The sequence below is a fragment of the Camellia sinensis genome, unplaced genomic scaffold (assembly GCF_055761805.1).
Source record: "Camellia sinensis isolate YWXY unplaced genomic scaffold, ASM5576180v1 Unanchor3, whole genome shotgun sequence".
NCBI classification, from domain to species: Eukaryota; Viridiplantae; Streptophyta; class Magnoliopsida; order Ericales; family Theaceae; genus Camellia; species Camellia sinensis.
In genome coordinates, this window is record NW_028129178.1 from 2,706,306 (window position 1) to 2,723,539 (window position 17,234).

The 17,234-nt window shown below is 37.6% G+C and overlaps 2 protein-coding genes across 3 annotated transcripts in view; one reads left to right on the forward strand and one right to left on the reverse strand.

The window, feature by feature from the left end:
• LOC114300786 (uncharacterized) overlaps window positions 1–11,720 on the forward strand; it is a 28,923-nt gene extending 17,203 nt beyond the window's left edge. Inside the window, exons 5-7 of one of the 2 annotated variants that reach the window (XM_028245647.2) lie at window positions 10,692–10,749; window positions 10,874–11,098; window positions 11,335–11,720. In XM_028245647.2, coding sequence (XP_028101448.2) covers window positions 10,692–10,749; window positions 10,874–10,953 — 138 coding nt within the window. In that variant the 3' untranslated portion in view covers window positions 10,954–11,098; window positions 11,335–11,720. The remainder of the gene's footprint in view (window positions 1–10,691; window positions 10,750–10,873; window positions 11,099–11,334) is intronic. The other variant, XM_028245648.2, reaches the window with a different exon arrangement.
• Window positions 11,721–12,410: 690 nt separating this feature from the next.
• On the reverse strand, window positions 12,411–16,193 carry LOC114300785 (squalene monooxygenase SE1). The gene is made up of 8 exons (XM_028245645.2): window positions 15,695–16,193; window positions 15,124–15,235; window positions 14,833–15,007; window positions 14,495–14,663; window positions 14,094–14,312; window positions 13,671–13,946; window positions 13,051–13,329; window positions 12,411–12,942 (listed from the first exon to the last, which is right to left on the reverse strand). Exons 1-8 carry the CDS (start codon window positions 15,935–15,937, stop codon window positions 12,838–12,840), a joined length of 1,578 nt encoding a protein of 525 aa, XP_028101446.2. The 5' UTR covers window positions 15,938–16,193; the 3' UTR covers window positions 12,411–12,837.
• Window positions 16,194–17,234: the final 1,041 nt, after the last annotated feature.

Consider the following 17,234-nt stretch of genomic DNA (forward strand, 5'->3'; position numbering starts at 1 on the left):
TGCTTGGTTGCAAGGCCCGTGACACTCCACTGGAACCCAATCAGAAACTGGGGGATAATGAAGGAGGAGCAGCTGTTGACAGGGGGAGCTATCAACGATTAGTGGATAAACTCATTTACCTATCTCACTCCCGTCCTGATATTGCTGTTGCTGTTAGTGTGGTTAGCCAGTTTATGCATGCTCCTCATCAGATTCATTTCAAGGCTGTCATGAGAATTTTGAGGTACTTGAAGTCTGCTCCTGGTAAGGGTCTTTATTTTTCAAAGTATGATCATCTTCGTGTAGAAGCCTATACAGATGTTGACTGGGCTGGATCAGCGACTGATAGGAGATTGACTTCAGGGTATTGCACCTTTGTTAGAGGCAGCCCAGTTACTTGGAGGAGTAAGAAACAAAATGTGGTTGCCAAGTCAAGTGCAGAAGCTAAGTTTAGAGCTCTGGCACAATGGGTGTGTGAGCTCTTATGGATTAAGTTATTGTTGAGTGATCTAGGTATTGATCAGATGAACTCCATGCGGTTATACTGTGATAATAAGGCAGCTATCAAAATCGCTCACAATCCGGTTTAACATGACAAAACAAAGCATGTTGAGATTGATCGTCACTTCATTAAGGAGAAACTCACTAGTGACACAATATGTATTCCCTTTGTGCAATCTGGTGAACAACTTGCTGACATCCTCACCAAGGGAGTTGGGAGTAAGCCATTTCATGACATCTTAGGCAAGGTGGGCATGAGCGATATCTTCGCACCAATTGGAGGGGGAGTGTTACAATAATATATTATTATTTGGGTTATTATTTTGTAATTATTCTATGCCTTAGGGCTTTCCTTGTAATTATTAACTTCATTAATATAAATAGGGGATGATATCCTAATCATTCCCTAATCTTTGAATTCTCTAAAAATAACAGTATGTATCTATTTATGCATAGACATGGACAGATCATAGTCACTCTGTTTTTATTAGCTGTAAAAAACGTATATGTTTATTTCTTTTTACATTACTCATTATCTCATAATAAGAGGTTAACAATTCTTAAACAGAGCTATTGTGTGTGTGTGAGAGAGAGAGCGAGATAGAGAGAGAGAGAAGCAGTAGTAACTTTGTGCAGTTATCCAAATAAATTACAATTATGGCTGGTTTTGTTAAATCATATTATGTGGGAGCCTCAGAGAATTCTTCAATCCAATTTCTAGAATAGCCTCCTAGCATCAATTAATGCAGTTAATGCAAGCTGTGATGGTCAATGGTCACCACTTAAAATTACTTATACAAAACATGTTCAATTAGACGTACATAGCCCTTATTGCCCTTTTATTTTCCATTTGTTGAGCTGACCTGAACTCTATCGTCTATATTTTTAAATAGGGTAAAGTTGTTGTACATGTGCGAGTAAGGAAGGAAGAGTCCAATTAGAGTTGGTGAATGGTAATACATGGAAGCTTTGAAACATTCCTTTATTGCCATACAAAAATATGTGTGTATGCAAGTTGTGCATGTAACTATGCACACCTTGCATAGACAAATATTTTTCTAAATCGCAACTGTAATGCATTTGACGGCTAGTACAGAAAGCTATAAAATCATGACAATCTAGAAGGGGAGAAAAACCCAATGAGAAATGTTTTCACCTCCACAATAGAGGTGGGAAGGTGAGAATGGGGGGTTAGAGAGAGAGAGAGAGAGGCCTAAGTTTGTTGGAGAAGATAACCTCTGTTGTGTATTTATCCTTGTGGAGATGGGGGCCTCTTTTTATAGGAGGGTCAGAGGTTGTGGGGGCCAGCTCACCCTTGCACGGTGTCCTATGCTCAAAGACAAATGACTCATTCCCCTTGACCCAACTTTACCTATGTTCAGACATCGACATTGCTCTAGTGGATAGTTATGATACACTAAAGTATAGTGTGTTTTGGTCCAAATTTGACCTAGTTTTCTTGTGGAGCCCTCTTAGCTGCAACATGTTTGGCCATAAAATTCTTACACGAAATGGATAGGTGTGTGGCCAAGAAGGTAAAGAATTAAACGGGATCTGCTCAAAATTGCGCGAAATTTAGTGGTTGAAGGAAACTGCCATTCTGATTAGGATCTGTCGCTGCGCCATGGACCCCAGTGGATTTTGGGCAAATTTCATAGTTTAAGCCATCAACTTCAAGATTTTGCTGTTTTTAGAAAAACATTGCAACCTACCACTCTTAGCGTAGAAGTCAGAATATGATTCAATCAAATATGCCATTATCGTAACAACTTATATTACTAGTTTATTTTATTTCAATAATTTCATTTTTGATAATTTTTGTTATATTTTCTTATTTTTGTTTAGCTCATTAAGAAACTGTTGATTCTAGTTATTTCCTAGTATGTTAGGGTCGCTTTTCATTATGAATAGTCATTGTAAGCCTTACGGCTAAACAGTTTAGAGAATTAATACAATTTTGATTTTTGCTCTTTTTCCAACCTTGGGCATTCTTTTGAAAATCAACCGTTGTTGAGCCTTTATTCTTGGTATTCCGTGTGAATCAACAAGTCTAGAGAAGGATCTTGTTTCCAAGTATTCATCTTTGAATCAATAGACCTAAGATCATCACTCTCTCACATTTATTCTACATCACCTCTCTCTCTCTCTCTCTCTCTCTCTCTCTGTAAGACTGATCAAGGTACAAGCCTCTCAAGGGAGAATGGGACGAAGTGCCTTGACAAAGCCTTAACCCTAACCTCCAAATTGCAAATCCTCTGGTGATCTTGAGTTGGGGTCATGGGTTGCTCAAGCATCTTGTGACCAAGGCACCAACCCTGAGTATCGGTGAGGAACCTTGACAAAGCCTTAACTCTAGCCTTCTAACTATAGGTCCTTTGGTAGTCTTGAGTTGGGGTCATGTGGTGCTCAGGGGTCTCCTGACCAAGCACCAACCCTGAAGGGATTTCTAGTCCTGCTCCAGAAGAAGAGAATGAATTGAATGGCTTGATCTAGAATGGAGACCAGCCTCTGTATATATATTGATAAAGGATTTATATAATAAAAGAAAATAAAGAAAACAAATCAAGATACATGATAGTTGCCTAATATCTCATGGACTATCACGAGATTATTATTCTAATTCCTAATTCCAGCACTCCCCAAGCTGGTGCAAAGACATTCAACAAACCTGGATTGACAATAGATGACTAAAGTAATGTATGGCCAACTAATTTTGTGAACATATCAACTAGCTTCTTAGAGGAAGAGACAAATGAGGGACTCACAATATCAGTCCGGACCTTTTCTCGAATAAAATGCATGTCCTATGTGTTTAGTCCGCTCATGAAGTACAAACTTAGAGGATAACATAATAGTTGATTTGTTGTCACAAAACAAAGAGGATGAAGCATGCTCAGCAAATCCTAATTCTGCAAGAATAGAGCGAAGCCACAAAACCTCGTATGTACCCTGTGCCATTGCCAGATACACACCTTCAGCAGAAAATATAGAAACAATGGCTTGTTTTTTACTTTTTTTTGATATAAGATGATCACCATAAACAGTACAAACCCTAAATGTGGAACGTCTATTAGTTCTAGACCTTGCATATTCTGCATGAGTGAAACAAGAGAGCCTTGATTGAAGATCAATTGTTAAAAATAATCTCAAACCAGGGGAAGTCTTCAAATACCGTAAAATATGATGAACAACATCAAGATGCTCTGTACGAGGTGCATGCATAAATTGATTGACAACATTAACCACAAAATCAAGTCGGGTCTAGTGTTAGTCAAGTATATGAGACGACCAACAAGGTACTGATACATGCTTGGATCCTTCAGTAACTTACTATACTCTAATGTAAGCTTGAGGTTAGGATCCATAGGAGTAGAAGCTGGCTTGCATTCTAGCATACCAGTGTGTTGAAGAAGATCAAGAACATACTTTCTTTGGGACAATGAAATCCCTTGACAAGAGTGAGCAACCTTGATACCTAGAAAATATTTTAAAGGACCCAAATCCCCTCTTTACTTGAGTTGTGCCAACTAAATCATCACATGTGAGGATGATATCATCAACATACACAAGCAAAACAATACACTGACTAGTGGGATTCGTGTGAATAAAGCAAGTATGATCAGAGTGGCATTGAACAAATCCTATGGATAAAATAACAGAGCTAAAACGGCTGAATCAGGCCCGAGGAGGCTATTTAAATCCATATAAAGACTTGTGCAGTCGACAAACGTTCTCGGCACACTCCCCCTTAGCCTGAAAACCGGGTGGAGGATCCATATAAATAGTCTAAAGTAAGTCCCCATGCAAAAAGGCATTCTTAACATCCAACTGATGAAGAGGCCAAGAATGAGAGGCAGTAAGGGAAAAAAGAAGCCAAACCGAGGTAAGCTTGGTGACTGGTGCAAAGGTAGCCCCAAAATCCTTGCTAAGAACCTGAGTGAAGTCCTTGGCAACCAGCCGTGATTTGTAGTGGTCCACAGTGCCATCTGCAAGATACTTAATATTGAACACCCACTTGCAACCAACAATCTTTTCACCAGATGGAAGGGAGACAAGCTGCTAGGTTTGATTCTGTTCCAAAACGCAATTTCTGTTTGCATAGTAGTCACCCACTTGTGATTCTGGAGAGTTTCTGATAGAGAACGACGAATAGTTTCCAACTCAAGCTTGCTAAGGAAGGAACAATAAGCAGGTTAAATACTGTCATAAGAAAGATACTGAGAAATAAGATGATTAGTACTGCTAAGATAACCAAAACGATCAAGGGGATGTCTATCACGAGGAGGGTTGCGATGAGGAGCAATAACCAAAGGGGAAAAATTACCTGACTCGCATATTGGAGAGACTGTTGGTAGAGGACGAGGACGAGGACAAGGACGAAGAGGATATACCTGCAATGGAGGAGGAGAAGTAGAGCCAACCTCAACCTCATCAAAAATGGGAAGATGCCGAAGATCAGAAGCCACCAAGGGGACATGAGTGGAAGAGGAATCCTGCACAGAAGGGTGAGTACCAAAAAAGGGAACCTCCCCATGAAACACCACATCACATGAATAATAGTACCTACGAGTGCTAGGATCATAACACTGATACCCTTTCGACATAGTGGAATACCCTAACAAGATACCCCTAATGGCCTTATCATCCAACTTAGTGTGAGTAGGACTTCTGTTTATGGGCAAAACAAGTACATCCAAAAACCTGAGGTAGGGGAAGGAAAAGAGTCTTGGTAGGATGTAAGACTAGGGGGCAAGACCTTGCAAGACGCGACTAGGAGTGCAATTAATAAGATAAATCGTGGTAAGAACAAAATTATGCCAATAAGACTTAGGAACATTCATACCCCGAAGAAGACAACGAAGCACAGGCATTATGTGACGGTTTTTGTGTTCGGCAATCCCATTTTGTTCATGACTATTAGGACAAATTAGTTGTTGAAGTATACTAACCTGATTAAGATGGGAACAAAAAGCATCAGAGATGTATTTCCCACCATTATCAGATCGGATGTTTCGAACAACAGTGTGAAATTGGGTTTTAACCATCTGAAGAAACTAAACAAATATAGGAAAAACCTCAGATTTACGCTTAATAAGGTAAACCCAAGTACACCTAGTGTGGTCATCCATAAAGGTCACATAATATCTTTGGTTAGACAAGGCAGTAACCCCAAATATTAGAATGAATAAGATGAAACACACAAAGAGGCACGGTACATACAAGGAATATTAGTATGGGTATGTTTAGCTAACTCGCAAACATCACATTGAAACTTATGAGTTTTACAAGCTTTATTAAAAGACGGGAAAAATATACATAAATATTGAAAATTTGCATGTCCCAAATGAGCATGCCATTTGTTCAAAAAAAGAAAAAAGAAAAAAGAAAAAGGAGCATGCCACAACGCTAAAGTCTTAAACAAAAAAACATAGGAGGAAGAATCCTCAGGTAACACCGAAGCAAAAAAACTAGAAAGAGACCACGAATCTGGGGGATCTCCAAAAGTAGTATAGACCATCTCACTTATATTCCTTGCCAAAAATCCTCTTCGAACTTAGGTCTTGTAACAAGCAAGAATTGGGTTAGAAAATGATAGCACAATGAAAGGCCCTAGCAAGTTGACTCGGAGATAAGAAATTATATGCAAAGTTAAGATCATGTAGTATAGAGGAAAGAGTAATAGTAGGAGCTAAAGTAACACTACCTTGATGACGAACAAATGTAATAGAACCATCAACTAGACACATAGTTTGGGTTGTAGCAAGGATGGGAGAAGTAAGATAGGAAAGCTCACCCGCCATGTGATTATTAGTCCCAGAATCCAAAAATCAAGTAAGACGTGCACAGTGAGCATGGAAAATAATAGAAGTACATGTAGCCAATGTGGCAGTAGAGAATGATGGCCTCGGCGAAATCATAGAACCAAACTGTGCCTAAAGCTAAACCAATCTGTCTGAAAGAGATGTAAATCTGGAGTACTACAACTCGGGACAATCTCTACAACAATAGCGGTGCGAGATGAGCTAGATAGGTTAGCATGGGAGAAACGGTGTTTCAACTTAGGATTAAGTTTGAAACAGTGAGCCTTGACGTGTCCTGATTCTCTACAATAATGATAAATGACCTTCCTAGCAAAAGGACGAGACCTAGGATTTGCAACAAAAGCCATCTGATCAAAGGAAGCGGGAGGCTCAGGAACCGAAGAGGAGACAGGCTGAACCAATCGGCGGCAGCACTCATCACTATCAATAATAGTAAAGGCCTCATAGAGAGAAGGCATAGATGTGTTTAAAATCTAAATGTGAAGGGACTCGAACTCAATAGTTAAACTCATCAAGAATTGGTAGGTGTGCTAACAGGCAAGTCGCTTGGTCACAAGAGAAGCAACCTCGGTTGGAAGATCAATCAAAGGATTATACTGAGCCAATTGTTCCCAATGGGCCTAGTAAAAAATAAGCCATAGAAAGACCCAAAGTAGACTGAGAAGCACGAGAAATATCCTAGTAGAGCTTAGAGATGTGAACGTCATTACGAGCATGAGCATGCATCTAGGACAAGACTCGCAATAAACTAGGAATGGTATCACAATATAGAAACATGTGATAAAGCCAGTCCTCCATGGAATTGAACATCCATCCCAAGATAGTGTAGTTGTCAATATCCCATTGACTATACATAGAATCTGTATCGTCGTCTGAGTAGTGGTAGATGAAAGCCAATGAGCTTTTCTCTTGCCCCCTGAATAGAGTTTCAGGGAATGGCTCCATGCAGCAAAATTTTTCCCATTCAACACCACGCTCGTGATACGATGAACAGGAGTTTGGTGAGAGATTGGTGAGAGAAAAATCTAGACTAACCGGAACAGGTTTAGCTGGTACCACAATAGGGACAACAAAAGGAGACTCAGTCATGGTGTCTAGAAAGAGAGGTGACGTTTATAGTTAACAATCCAGAACAATACACAAATCACAGTCCTTCAAACAAGGTAGCTGGAATCACAGAGCAAACACATCGAACAAACGGTGTAACCAGCAAGTGCTACCGAACAAACTGATAATCTAAAACACACAGAGAAACAAGATTGATGCTTACCATATCAGCATCGGTACACAACTTGCCGAATTGCCCTAGAGGGGTGTCGGCCACAACCCAGGCTTGGAATAGCTTGGTCGGAAGGTGAGAAGACTCTCTGGGGAAGGGTTGGGCTTGCGTCGAGGTGTAGGAGGGTTGGGCTTAGGCCGAGAGAGAGAGAGAGAGAGAGAGAGAGAGGCCGTTGAAGGTCAAGGATGGCCCGACAGAGGTGAAGAAGAGAGAAGGAGGGGTTGTTGAGTGGTGAAGGATTAGGGTTTAGGCTCTAATACCAAGAAGAGAATGATACATGATAATTGCCTAATATCCCGTGATTGCACAATCGCGGGATTCTAATTCTAATTCTTAATTCCAACGACCAAGGCTGGCATGACAGTATCAAGGTGGCCATCTAATCATAGTTTGCAATGAGCGAAGTGAGTTGTGGAGCAAAGCAAAGCCAATATTGGTAGGCATGAAGTTAAGATTCAAATGAAGCATGTGTACTTTGACAAATAGGCTGTACTCGCACTAGGTACTTGGTACTGGTACTTTGTATGGTTACTTTTGCATATGTACTGGGTACACGAAACATGTATCCAACTTTTTTCTTCTTAATTTTTGGCATACTTAGGCGTACCTAATATATGCCCATGTCGTATCATACATCAATTGAAACAATATTTTCTTTTAACACAAAGGTAAAATTAATTTTATTGGACTTATTTTTTATTTTTTATTTGTATGCTTAGCATGATTTTAAAATTAAGTTATAGTTTGTAATTTATTTAATATAATGACATTTAATTTTGGTTTATATCTTTACTTTTGGCATTAAATATGAATTGTAGATTAGATCTTAACAAACTAAACCATTTAAACTAATTTTTGCATTACTCAAAATTAAAAATAAATATTTTTACAAATGAACCAAGCCGTACCCGTACCCGTACCCTACTTTTTATGGATTTTATAATATCACCCGTATGTACCAGTACCTGTACCCTTAACCGTACACATGCTTCATAGGGTTCAAGTCATACCTTATGATCTAAATAGGTGACTTGAACCAAACCCAAGCGATTACGTGGCTCACCACAAAGGAAATCCAAATTCATATACATACAGAATCTATCGACAAAATTGTGGGGATAAGGTTGCCTTCCTATATTTCTTCTTCTACACCCTGCTTTAAGCAAGAGCCTTGCGTACCTTTTTATTTTTATTTTTTTTAATCCTAAAACTGTGAAGCATGGGTACTCTAAAAATGTTGTCGTACTCGTACCGGATACTTACCGGGTATTGGTACTCATACTGATAGGGCTGCATGCGTACTGGGTACTCGAAATACATATTGGGTACTTCTTATACATTATTTGACTATTGGGTACTCTGTGAGTACTTCATGGGTACAGGATGGGTACATTGAGGGTACACCAAGCTATGAGACCTTGGTGGAGATACATTTAATTTATTAGAGAGTTCTAATTTACTTGAAATTGCAAATCCTTTACTTAATGTGTCAGAGATGAAAGATGTATTATTCAATGATGAAATTGATGGAAGTGAAAATTGAAGTTTTAAGTTTTCAGATTTTGCTTAGCTCACTTTTGGAGTGAAACTTTGTTTTGTAATTTCTCCTATTTAATGGCATTAAAATAGCTTATAGACTTTGCTTTGGTATTGGTATTGTTGAATTATGATTTCTCTTTCGGTTTTGTAATTTTTTCTTTTAGTTTTGGTATTGAACTTTGATTTGTAGATTGAATCTTAAACTAGAAATTAAAAAATTTGTTGACGTACCCAGCCGTACCCGTATTTTATTGTTTTTAGGTCTTGCTGTATCGGCGTACCTGTAACGTACTTGTACTAGCATCCATACCCGCACCCGCACTTGCACCCATGCTTCATAGCCTAAAACTAAAGAATCAATACTCAACAATAAAATTGTTGTTTAATGCTGCGAAATAAAGCATTAACCAAATTGTCCAACACTTCGACGACTCAATATTTTCGCCATTTTGCTACTTTATAGGAATATATCTTTTGTTAATTATTATGTCTTACATTTTAAACTTATGGTCTTTATAGTCTTCCTGACATTCTTGGGGTATCTCTAATGTGAAAATAAAAAAGAAAAAACATACCTGTTAGAGAAATCATTTTGTTTTCTCTACATCTCACCAGAACATTTTAAACAACTACATCATCTACCTGTAGCTTCTGTTTAATAAAATTTAGCCTTTAGTCAACCACTTTATGATCCTCTACTTTGTCCCTTCTGCTCCAGTTCTATAGGTAATGCTATCCTGTATCTTATCATGACAGCTGGTTCAGAATAACAAAATACACACTTAAGTATCTTCAAGCTATCAATTTTCACTATTTGCTCGGTTCTATAGGTAATGCTATGATAATGACCACATTAATGTACCAAAAGTTGTTTGCCATCTCGTGTGTGTATTGGTTCAAGTGGTAACACATCATGTGGGAATGCAAAATATGGTAAGAAAATGTGGCCATCATAGCATTATTATTTTTCTAAACATTTAAATTCTAAAGCATATATTTGAATTTGTAACTCAGAATTTATCCTTACTAGAGTTGACATCATAAGAAGACAACACACACGATGCTCTAAATCTAATATTTCTTAGAACATAACTAGATATTGCAGGCTAGACTATTGTATATTCTACTTCACACGATGAAGCAGGAGAAAGCCCAGAAACATAGGAACAATTAACCCTTTGTTTGGGTTAATTAGAACAATGGATTGTCACTGCAGTGTCACCTTGAACAATGCACATAATACTGATGCCAAACAACTGCAAACCAACCATTTTGCATATCTTCCTTAAAAGTTGATCAATTTTAAACTATGTGACATCTCTAAGACATTGAACTTTCCAATCTTTCAAACATAGCACACATAATTACCATACTGTCCTATTAAGTTGCTTACCGTCTTTGCGGCTATCTAATTTGGCCTGGCACTTAAGAACTTACGCTGCACGTTCTTTTTTTAATTCCGATTTATGTGCTTTAAAAAATGAAACCAATCATTTTGTACTGTCGCTCTTTTTGTTTTTCCCCTCATTCCCCAGAGAAAAGGAAAACATTTCACTTTGTTTCCAATGCAGACCGCTTTCAGAGCAAAGGCAAAGGAGTTCCACCCAGATCAGAATCAGGGTAACAAAGGTGGGCAGCTGTTAAATTTTGTTAATTTGGATCCTACAGATTGCATTTCTGAATGTTGTGATCTCATTCCTGGTGTTATTATTGCATTGGGTTTGGAACATTTGATGGTTGTGTTTGGCTGCAGAGTTAGCTGAGGCCAAGTTCAAAGAGGTCATGACATCTTATGAGGCTATTAAGATGGAAAGGAAAGACAATAAGTCGTGAAATTTGTAAAAATTGCAGCATTGAGGAATGTAGTGTTCCGTGTTATCTCACCCTCCACCGGTGCTGTTATTAGTTTTCAGCAATTCAACGAGACCACTGTAAAACATTTTCGTGCCATTTGGCCATTTTGATTTTAATGTTACATGTAGGTTTTTTTCTTCAAAAATGCTAGAGGCTCCAAAAATTCTACCAAAAATTTTACCAAATGTCTCACATGGGTGTGGGACCCACATGGGACCCACATTGTGTGGGTCCCACACCCATGTGAGACATTTGGTAAAACTTTTGGTAGAATATTTGGAGTCTCTAGCATTACTCTTTTTTCTTATCTTTTTTTTTGGTCAAAATTTGACCATTGAAATTTTAATGTTGTGCTTGCAGGCTTACACCAACTGAATCTGGCGTTTTTTTTGAGTCTGAAAGAAATCAGAGCATGTGTATTTATGTATAGAAGAAGAATAAATCATCTTTTATTGGGTGTGCACTCATGCTTGATGCTAGTTAATAGTAACATTTCACAATCAGGTCAAAAGCTTTTTAACTCTTGACCATTGATCTACGAAATCATGTACGTATTATGATTGAGTGGATTGTTCAATATCATGATATGTTTACAGGGTTCTCATAGAGATGGAGTCATGGTGATTGGATCAACTTGTTTTTTTTTTTTTTTCTTTTTTTGAGAATCAGACTTAGTTTTGTTGTTACTATTTGAATTGATGGAGTCTTGAAAATCACAAAATCAATGATAACAGAGCTACTTTTAAGATTTGTTGTTTTTGTTGATGGGTCAATTTTATGAGAAAAGAAAAAGCCCAGCAGGAGAGGCAAATTTGTTATCGTACATTGTGAAGATTGCTAGTTAACGTGTTTTTAATGTACACGTACATTACTATTTTAGCAATGACATTGGTCAAATGCCAAATAGAGCATCGGGCCCCAATCAATGGCATCCAACGGGTGCCAACTCAGACTAACTAGGTCACATGGCATGTCTTAATCCCCTGGGACAACCAACTGCTTGTTTCTAGTCCATTTTGAGGCATTCCTTTCAAATAATTTTCAATGCTGAAAGATATTCATCATGTGGTAGGAAAGAATTTGGAAGAGAGGAGAGAGCCTGAGAGATTGGGGATAAGGGATCTATTCTTTTTTCTTGTGCACCAAGGATTGGATAATTTCTAAGTTTAAAAGAATCTTTCTCAATCCACCACCACATGATCAACACTCAAAGAGATTAAACATTTGATACAAAGAAATTTGAAACAAAAACATGAGAAGAATAGGGGGCAACTAGGATCTAGATAATTACAAAGTTCATAAGAATCTTGCAGAATTCCAGTGTCACAATTGTGCAAGGCAACATCACTAGAAAAGGCCAAAATTAAGTCTTTGTGTGGGCCTGAATATTTTATCACTAGTAAAGCTTCATTGTGAATTTGTAATTATCATTATCATTGAAACAAACAAACCAATCTATTAAAAAGAAAATTGTTGCATGTTAGGGTGCGAGTACAATTTTCTATTACAAGATTTTAATGCTTTCATTTCAGACCTGAAAATTGCAAAAACATTCACTTTCCCTGTTTAAACAAATTGTCCCTAATTTAGAAATGAACTAACCACTAACATCCAGTGAAATGCTGTATGTATGCAATTTGATTTCCTGAAAAAAAATGTAATCAAACACACTAAAAATGAATGCCTAATGACAGAAGAACATGGGACAAGTCACAACTCTAACAAAGCGATCAATTGTTCCCCTACTTCTGAACAAGGAAAGCTGTTGCCTTTAAGAACTAGCCAGTCTTGACAATATCACAGGTGTTCAACATGTTATTCAATCCAGAAGTGTTTTTTGTCCACAATTCAGGTTTCACAACCTTACTTAACTGGAGGAGCTCTGTAATATGCAGGAACGGTAGCAGGGAAAAACATCTGTCTCACTCCTTCGGCCTTGATGATAGGTAAGATGATTCCAGAAGCATCCTGTAAAAAACAAAATTTAGAATTAAGAATAAAACTATGATTAATAGAAATTCAACAAACTAGCTTTTGGTAGCAAAAAAAAAAAATAACGGAAGAATGAACACTCACCGAAATCAATTTGGCTCCGATCCGCATACGTTTGGGAGAGGGAAATGGCAGTAACAAGCGTCCAACACCATATATAGCTACCGCAAAGAAATGGAGAACCAAGCTCAATGGACGAGGGTTTAAGCCCGACAGTAAAGACACTGGTCCTGTTGAAAAAACACCTCCAAGGCTTAAATAATCGAAGCATGCCTGGCGCATTTCCTTCCGTGCTTGATCATGTGAAGCACAAAACACCTTATACAGGGCACCTGCCAATGTATTTATTGTGGATGCCACAGGCTACAAATAACAACATTAAGAACGATTAGTTACAGAACCAGAATGAAAAAATCACATCTGCAGAGGAATTCTCAGTTGTCTCAAATTTAAGGTTGACAAGGGTCTAGTGGCATCATGAACTTTGAGGACATTTCTTATTTGTTAAAGATCTAGGTGCAAGTGAAAGTTATGGCATGGGACACAACTCTTAGTTGCCCCGACTTGCACCTCCATGAAAATGCAATTATTTTGAGTTGTTCACATTTAAATGAAATTTTACCTTTTGTTTTCCTAGAAACACAGATAGAAAACGATGCTACATCTAATTTTGTTTGGACATCTACTTATGTATACGAACTTACCTTACGCAAGGTGTAAAAGGATTCGAGATATCTACAAAGAGTACGCGCATCATTTAGGTCGAGCAGAGGCCTAAGAAGATCACGTAGCACAACAATATCAGATAGTGCAACAGTCATTCCTCCACCAGTTAAAGGGTGGCGCATGTTAAATGCATCCCCCATCAGTAAGGCCCCTGGAGTAGGATGCGGAGCAGCTGGCATGCTTCTATTAGGCATAGTCCTTATGTTTCCTTGATCAATAGCAGCGATAAAAGCATCATGCAACTGGGAAGGAATCTGAAACAGAGAAGTGTGTCAGATGAGTCCAATGTGCCGGGGACATAAAGAACAAAATTGCAGACAATCTTTTATATAATTCTGCAGAAATTAGTATACAAAACAATAAAGAAATATACAAAAATCAAAGACACATGATGTACATACCTGGGGAGCAATTACAGTCTTCAAATACTTGGTCATTTCTCCATTTGAAATAGAAGGAACCTTTTGACCAGGTACATCAACAAGACAGCGAATTTCAGTGCTACTAATAGGATAAAACAAGATAGGAGACGGGTCTGCTAAAACAACATGCCCATGGTTTGCATATGGCAATTCACAGTTCTCCAGAACCAAACCAACAAAACAAGAGGGCACTTCTACCTGGAGATGATAATATGACATCAGTGATTAGACCCAAGCAAGAAGGATAGAACACACACAAGGCTTATCCCAACTTTTGAAAATGATTATTAAAAAAAAAAAAAACTAGGGGTGTAAAAATAGTTTGGCCATTTTTACTAACAATAAAAAAATATATAGATAATTTAGTAAGAAACCCCCACCTTAGGTTTGCAAAGAGATCTGCGCAAGTTTGAAAAACAGCCATCACATACAATGGTCAAAGGTGCATATGCTGCCAGTTCTTCACCATTTTTGTTCTTGTATTGCACCCCTCTAATAGTTCCTCTTTCTTCAAGCAGAGATGTGACTGTTCCTTGCTCCAATCGAACACTACAGAAAATTGAGAAACAAGGTTAATTGACCATTAAGCAGAGAGAAAAGAAATACTCAAAATGAATAGTTGTTGATGCCATGAAATATGTTCTGGTGTGGTCAAGGTGTTGTTAAATTGTGAATTAAAGGAAGAAAACCAAAATCTACAATTGAAGAAAAGACGTACTTGGGAAGGGTTGCAGCCTTTTCCCGCATTCTCTGAATGAAGCGCCCATTGTGAAAGCTCCTTCCCGACACATCGGAGTGAAACTTTTCTAAAGGATAAGAGAGTCGGGTATTCCTTCCGTCCTTGAAAAGAGCATACCCAAACACCCGTTGAGCATCTATTTGCTCAACGCAATCTGTCGTAAAAAAACCCACATGGTTCATTCAACAACCCACCATTAAAAAAATTATAACTAGCCGCAAAACTAATATACAAAAGTATATGAAATCATATAGTTCGACTAAACCCTACCTTCTAGACCCAACTCGATTAATTTAAGATAGCCACCTGGTTGTAGCAACTCTCCAACAATCCGGTCAGGCTGACTCAAATCTCTTTCAATCACATGAACACGACGCCCATCCTGCAACTCATCAGTTTGCAATTAAATTGATTTGCAGTTTCAATTACTAAGCAAAATCATCAACAACTAAAATCAGAAAACAGATTCAAGAAATCCATCTTGTTGATAGTCTAATCAAAATTACTTAGATATATTATTGTTGAGTACTAGTGACTAGATTGAACTTTTATAAAATCAGCAAGCCAAAAAAATGGCTTCACAATCAGCATATCATCTTAGCTTCCGGTGTCATGTCATATTCATTTTTGTCCACAAATATACAGATTATTGAAATAGCTAATCTGTTATGAGATTATCGAAATCCAAATTACTCCATTTTTTTGGATTATTATTTGTGGAGGTCTCGATCTCATCAACTAGATTCGATAATCAGGCGACATTTACAATTACAAATCCAAAGCATACATAGTAGGTATGCAATATATAGAGGAATGTACCTATGCAGATTGAAGCTCATACCTTGCCGAGGGTGTGAGCGAGAGCAGCACCAGCAACGCCAGCGCCGACGATGATGACGTCGACATCTTCGTCTCCTCCGCCGTTCTTCGATCTGCATTCTGAGTTAATTGCGGCGGTGGTGCTGGTGGTGGTGACGGCGGTGGTGCTCTCTGCTGTTCCATTTCGCTTCGCGTAGAGATTGTACGACACCACAATCACCAATATCGAGGCCAATAGCGAGCCTAGCAAATACTGATCCACCATTTTCGCAGAATGCAAATCCAACAATGAGACCGAGACGACGACGACGACGACGATGGACAGGCCGACGAAGAGGACTCTTTCTCTCTCTCACTGGAAGCTCTCTGTTTCTCTCTCTTTCTCTACTCTCTCTCTCTCTCTTACTATATAGTGTGAGTTTTGCTTTTTCTCTGTCCTTGCTGGGTTGGCCTGTGCGTGTGTTTTTTGAAACTTATTTTAGTAGTTGAGACCGACGAGTGAGCACGGGAATTTTCAAGGCAGATGGCGGGACCTTTTATAGGTGGGGCTTGAAACAGCTCACACCTGTCTGTTCCAAAAACGGCAATTTGCGAGAAATTTTTGAATGTGAATAGGATATCACCTCGCATTACTTTTTATTAATAAAAAATACAGCAATGGTAGAGGGTCCAAATTTTGTGGCTCAAATGTGGCTCAAATGGCCAAAACGACGTCGTTTTGAGTACAAAACAACATCAAAATGACCAAAACGACGTCGTTTTGGCCATTTGAGCCATATTTGAGCCACAGAATTAGGGCCCCCAAACATTTTTCTAAAAAATATATGTCTATTATAATTTTTCAAACACTCGATATAAATGTAGTGGATTTTATTAATAAAATCAATCATAATAGTAGAAGGTATCACATGACACATATTCTATCTGCGTACAAATTTTTTTCACAATTTGCACTTGGTCTGTGTGGTGTAGTCAGCCAAAATCATCTATAAATTAATATGAGTAATGGTATAGAGTTTAAGAAAAAAATTATCAAATATTTTATATGGGGTGAGACTCACGTCGTCATGTGAATTTTATGTGGGTCTCATACTCATATGAAACATTTGAAAAAAAATTTAATAAGATTTTTAAATTTTCTAATATTTTTTGATTAATGTTTAAAAATGCTGCCATTTAACAACTAGGTTGGATAAGATAGGAGTATAAAAATATAAAATAAATTAAATAAGTTAATAAGATAAAATATTATATTTAAATTATAATCATTTTATTTTTTTTCCTAAAAAAATTTAAAAATTCAAAAAGTTTTTTTTCTGAAAGAAACTAATTTAATCAGACTAAATTAGTTAAAAAATCAAACTAAAAAAAGTTATTTCCAACCGGACTCAATGTTATCAACAAACCAATCACATAAAAATATTCACAATAAATTATAAAATTTTTTTAATTTATTTAAAATATGAATTATTTTTGTAATTTTAAAAATTGTAAATATTTTTTTGTTGAAATTTTTTATTTAACAAAATTAATAGAAAAAAAATTTTCTTACGACTATTTTG

Coding starts and splice junctions, on each gene's coding strand:
- LOC114300785 (XM_028245645.2), bottom strand. CDS start 15,937: ATGGTGGATCAGTATTTGCTAGGCTCGCTATTGGCCTCGATATTGGTG. Junction 15,236..15,694: donor TCGCTCACACCCTCGGCAAG/GTATGAGCTTCA, acceptor GATGAGTTGCAG/GATGGGCGTCGTGTTCATGT. Junction 14,313..14,494: donor GATCTCTTTGCAAACCTAAG/GTGGGGGTTTCT, acceptor TATCATCTCCAG/GTAGAAGTGCCCTCTTGTTT.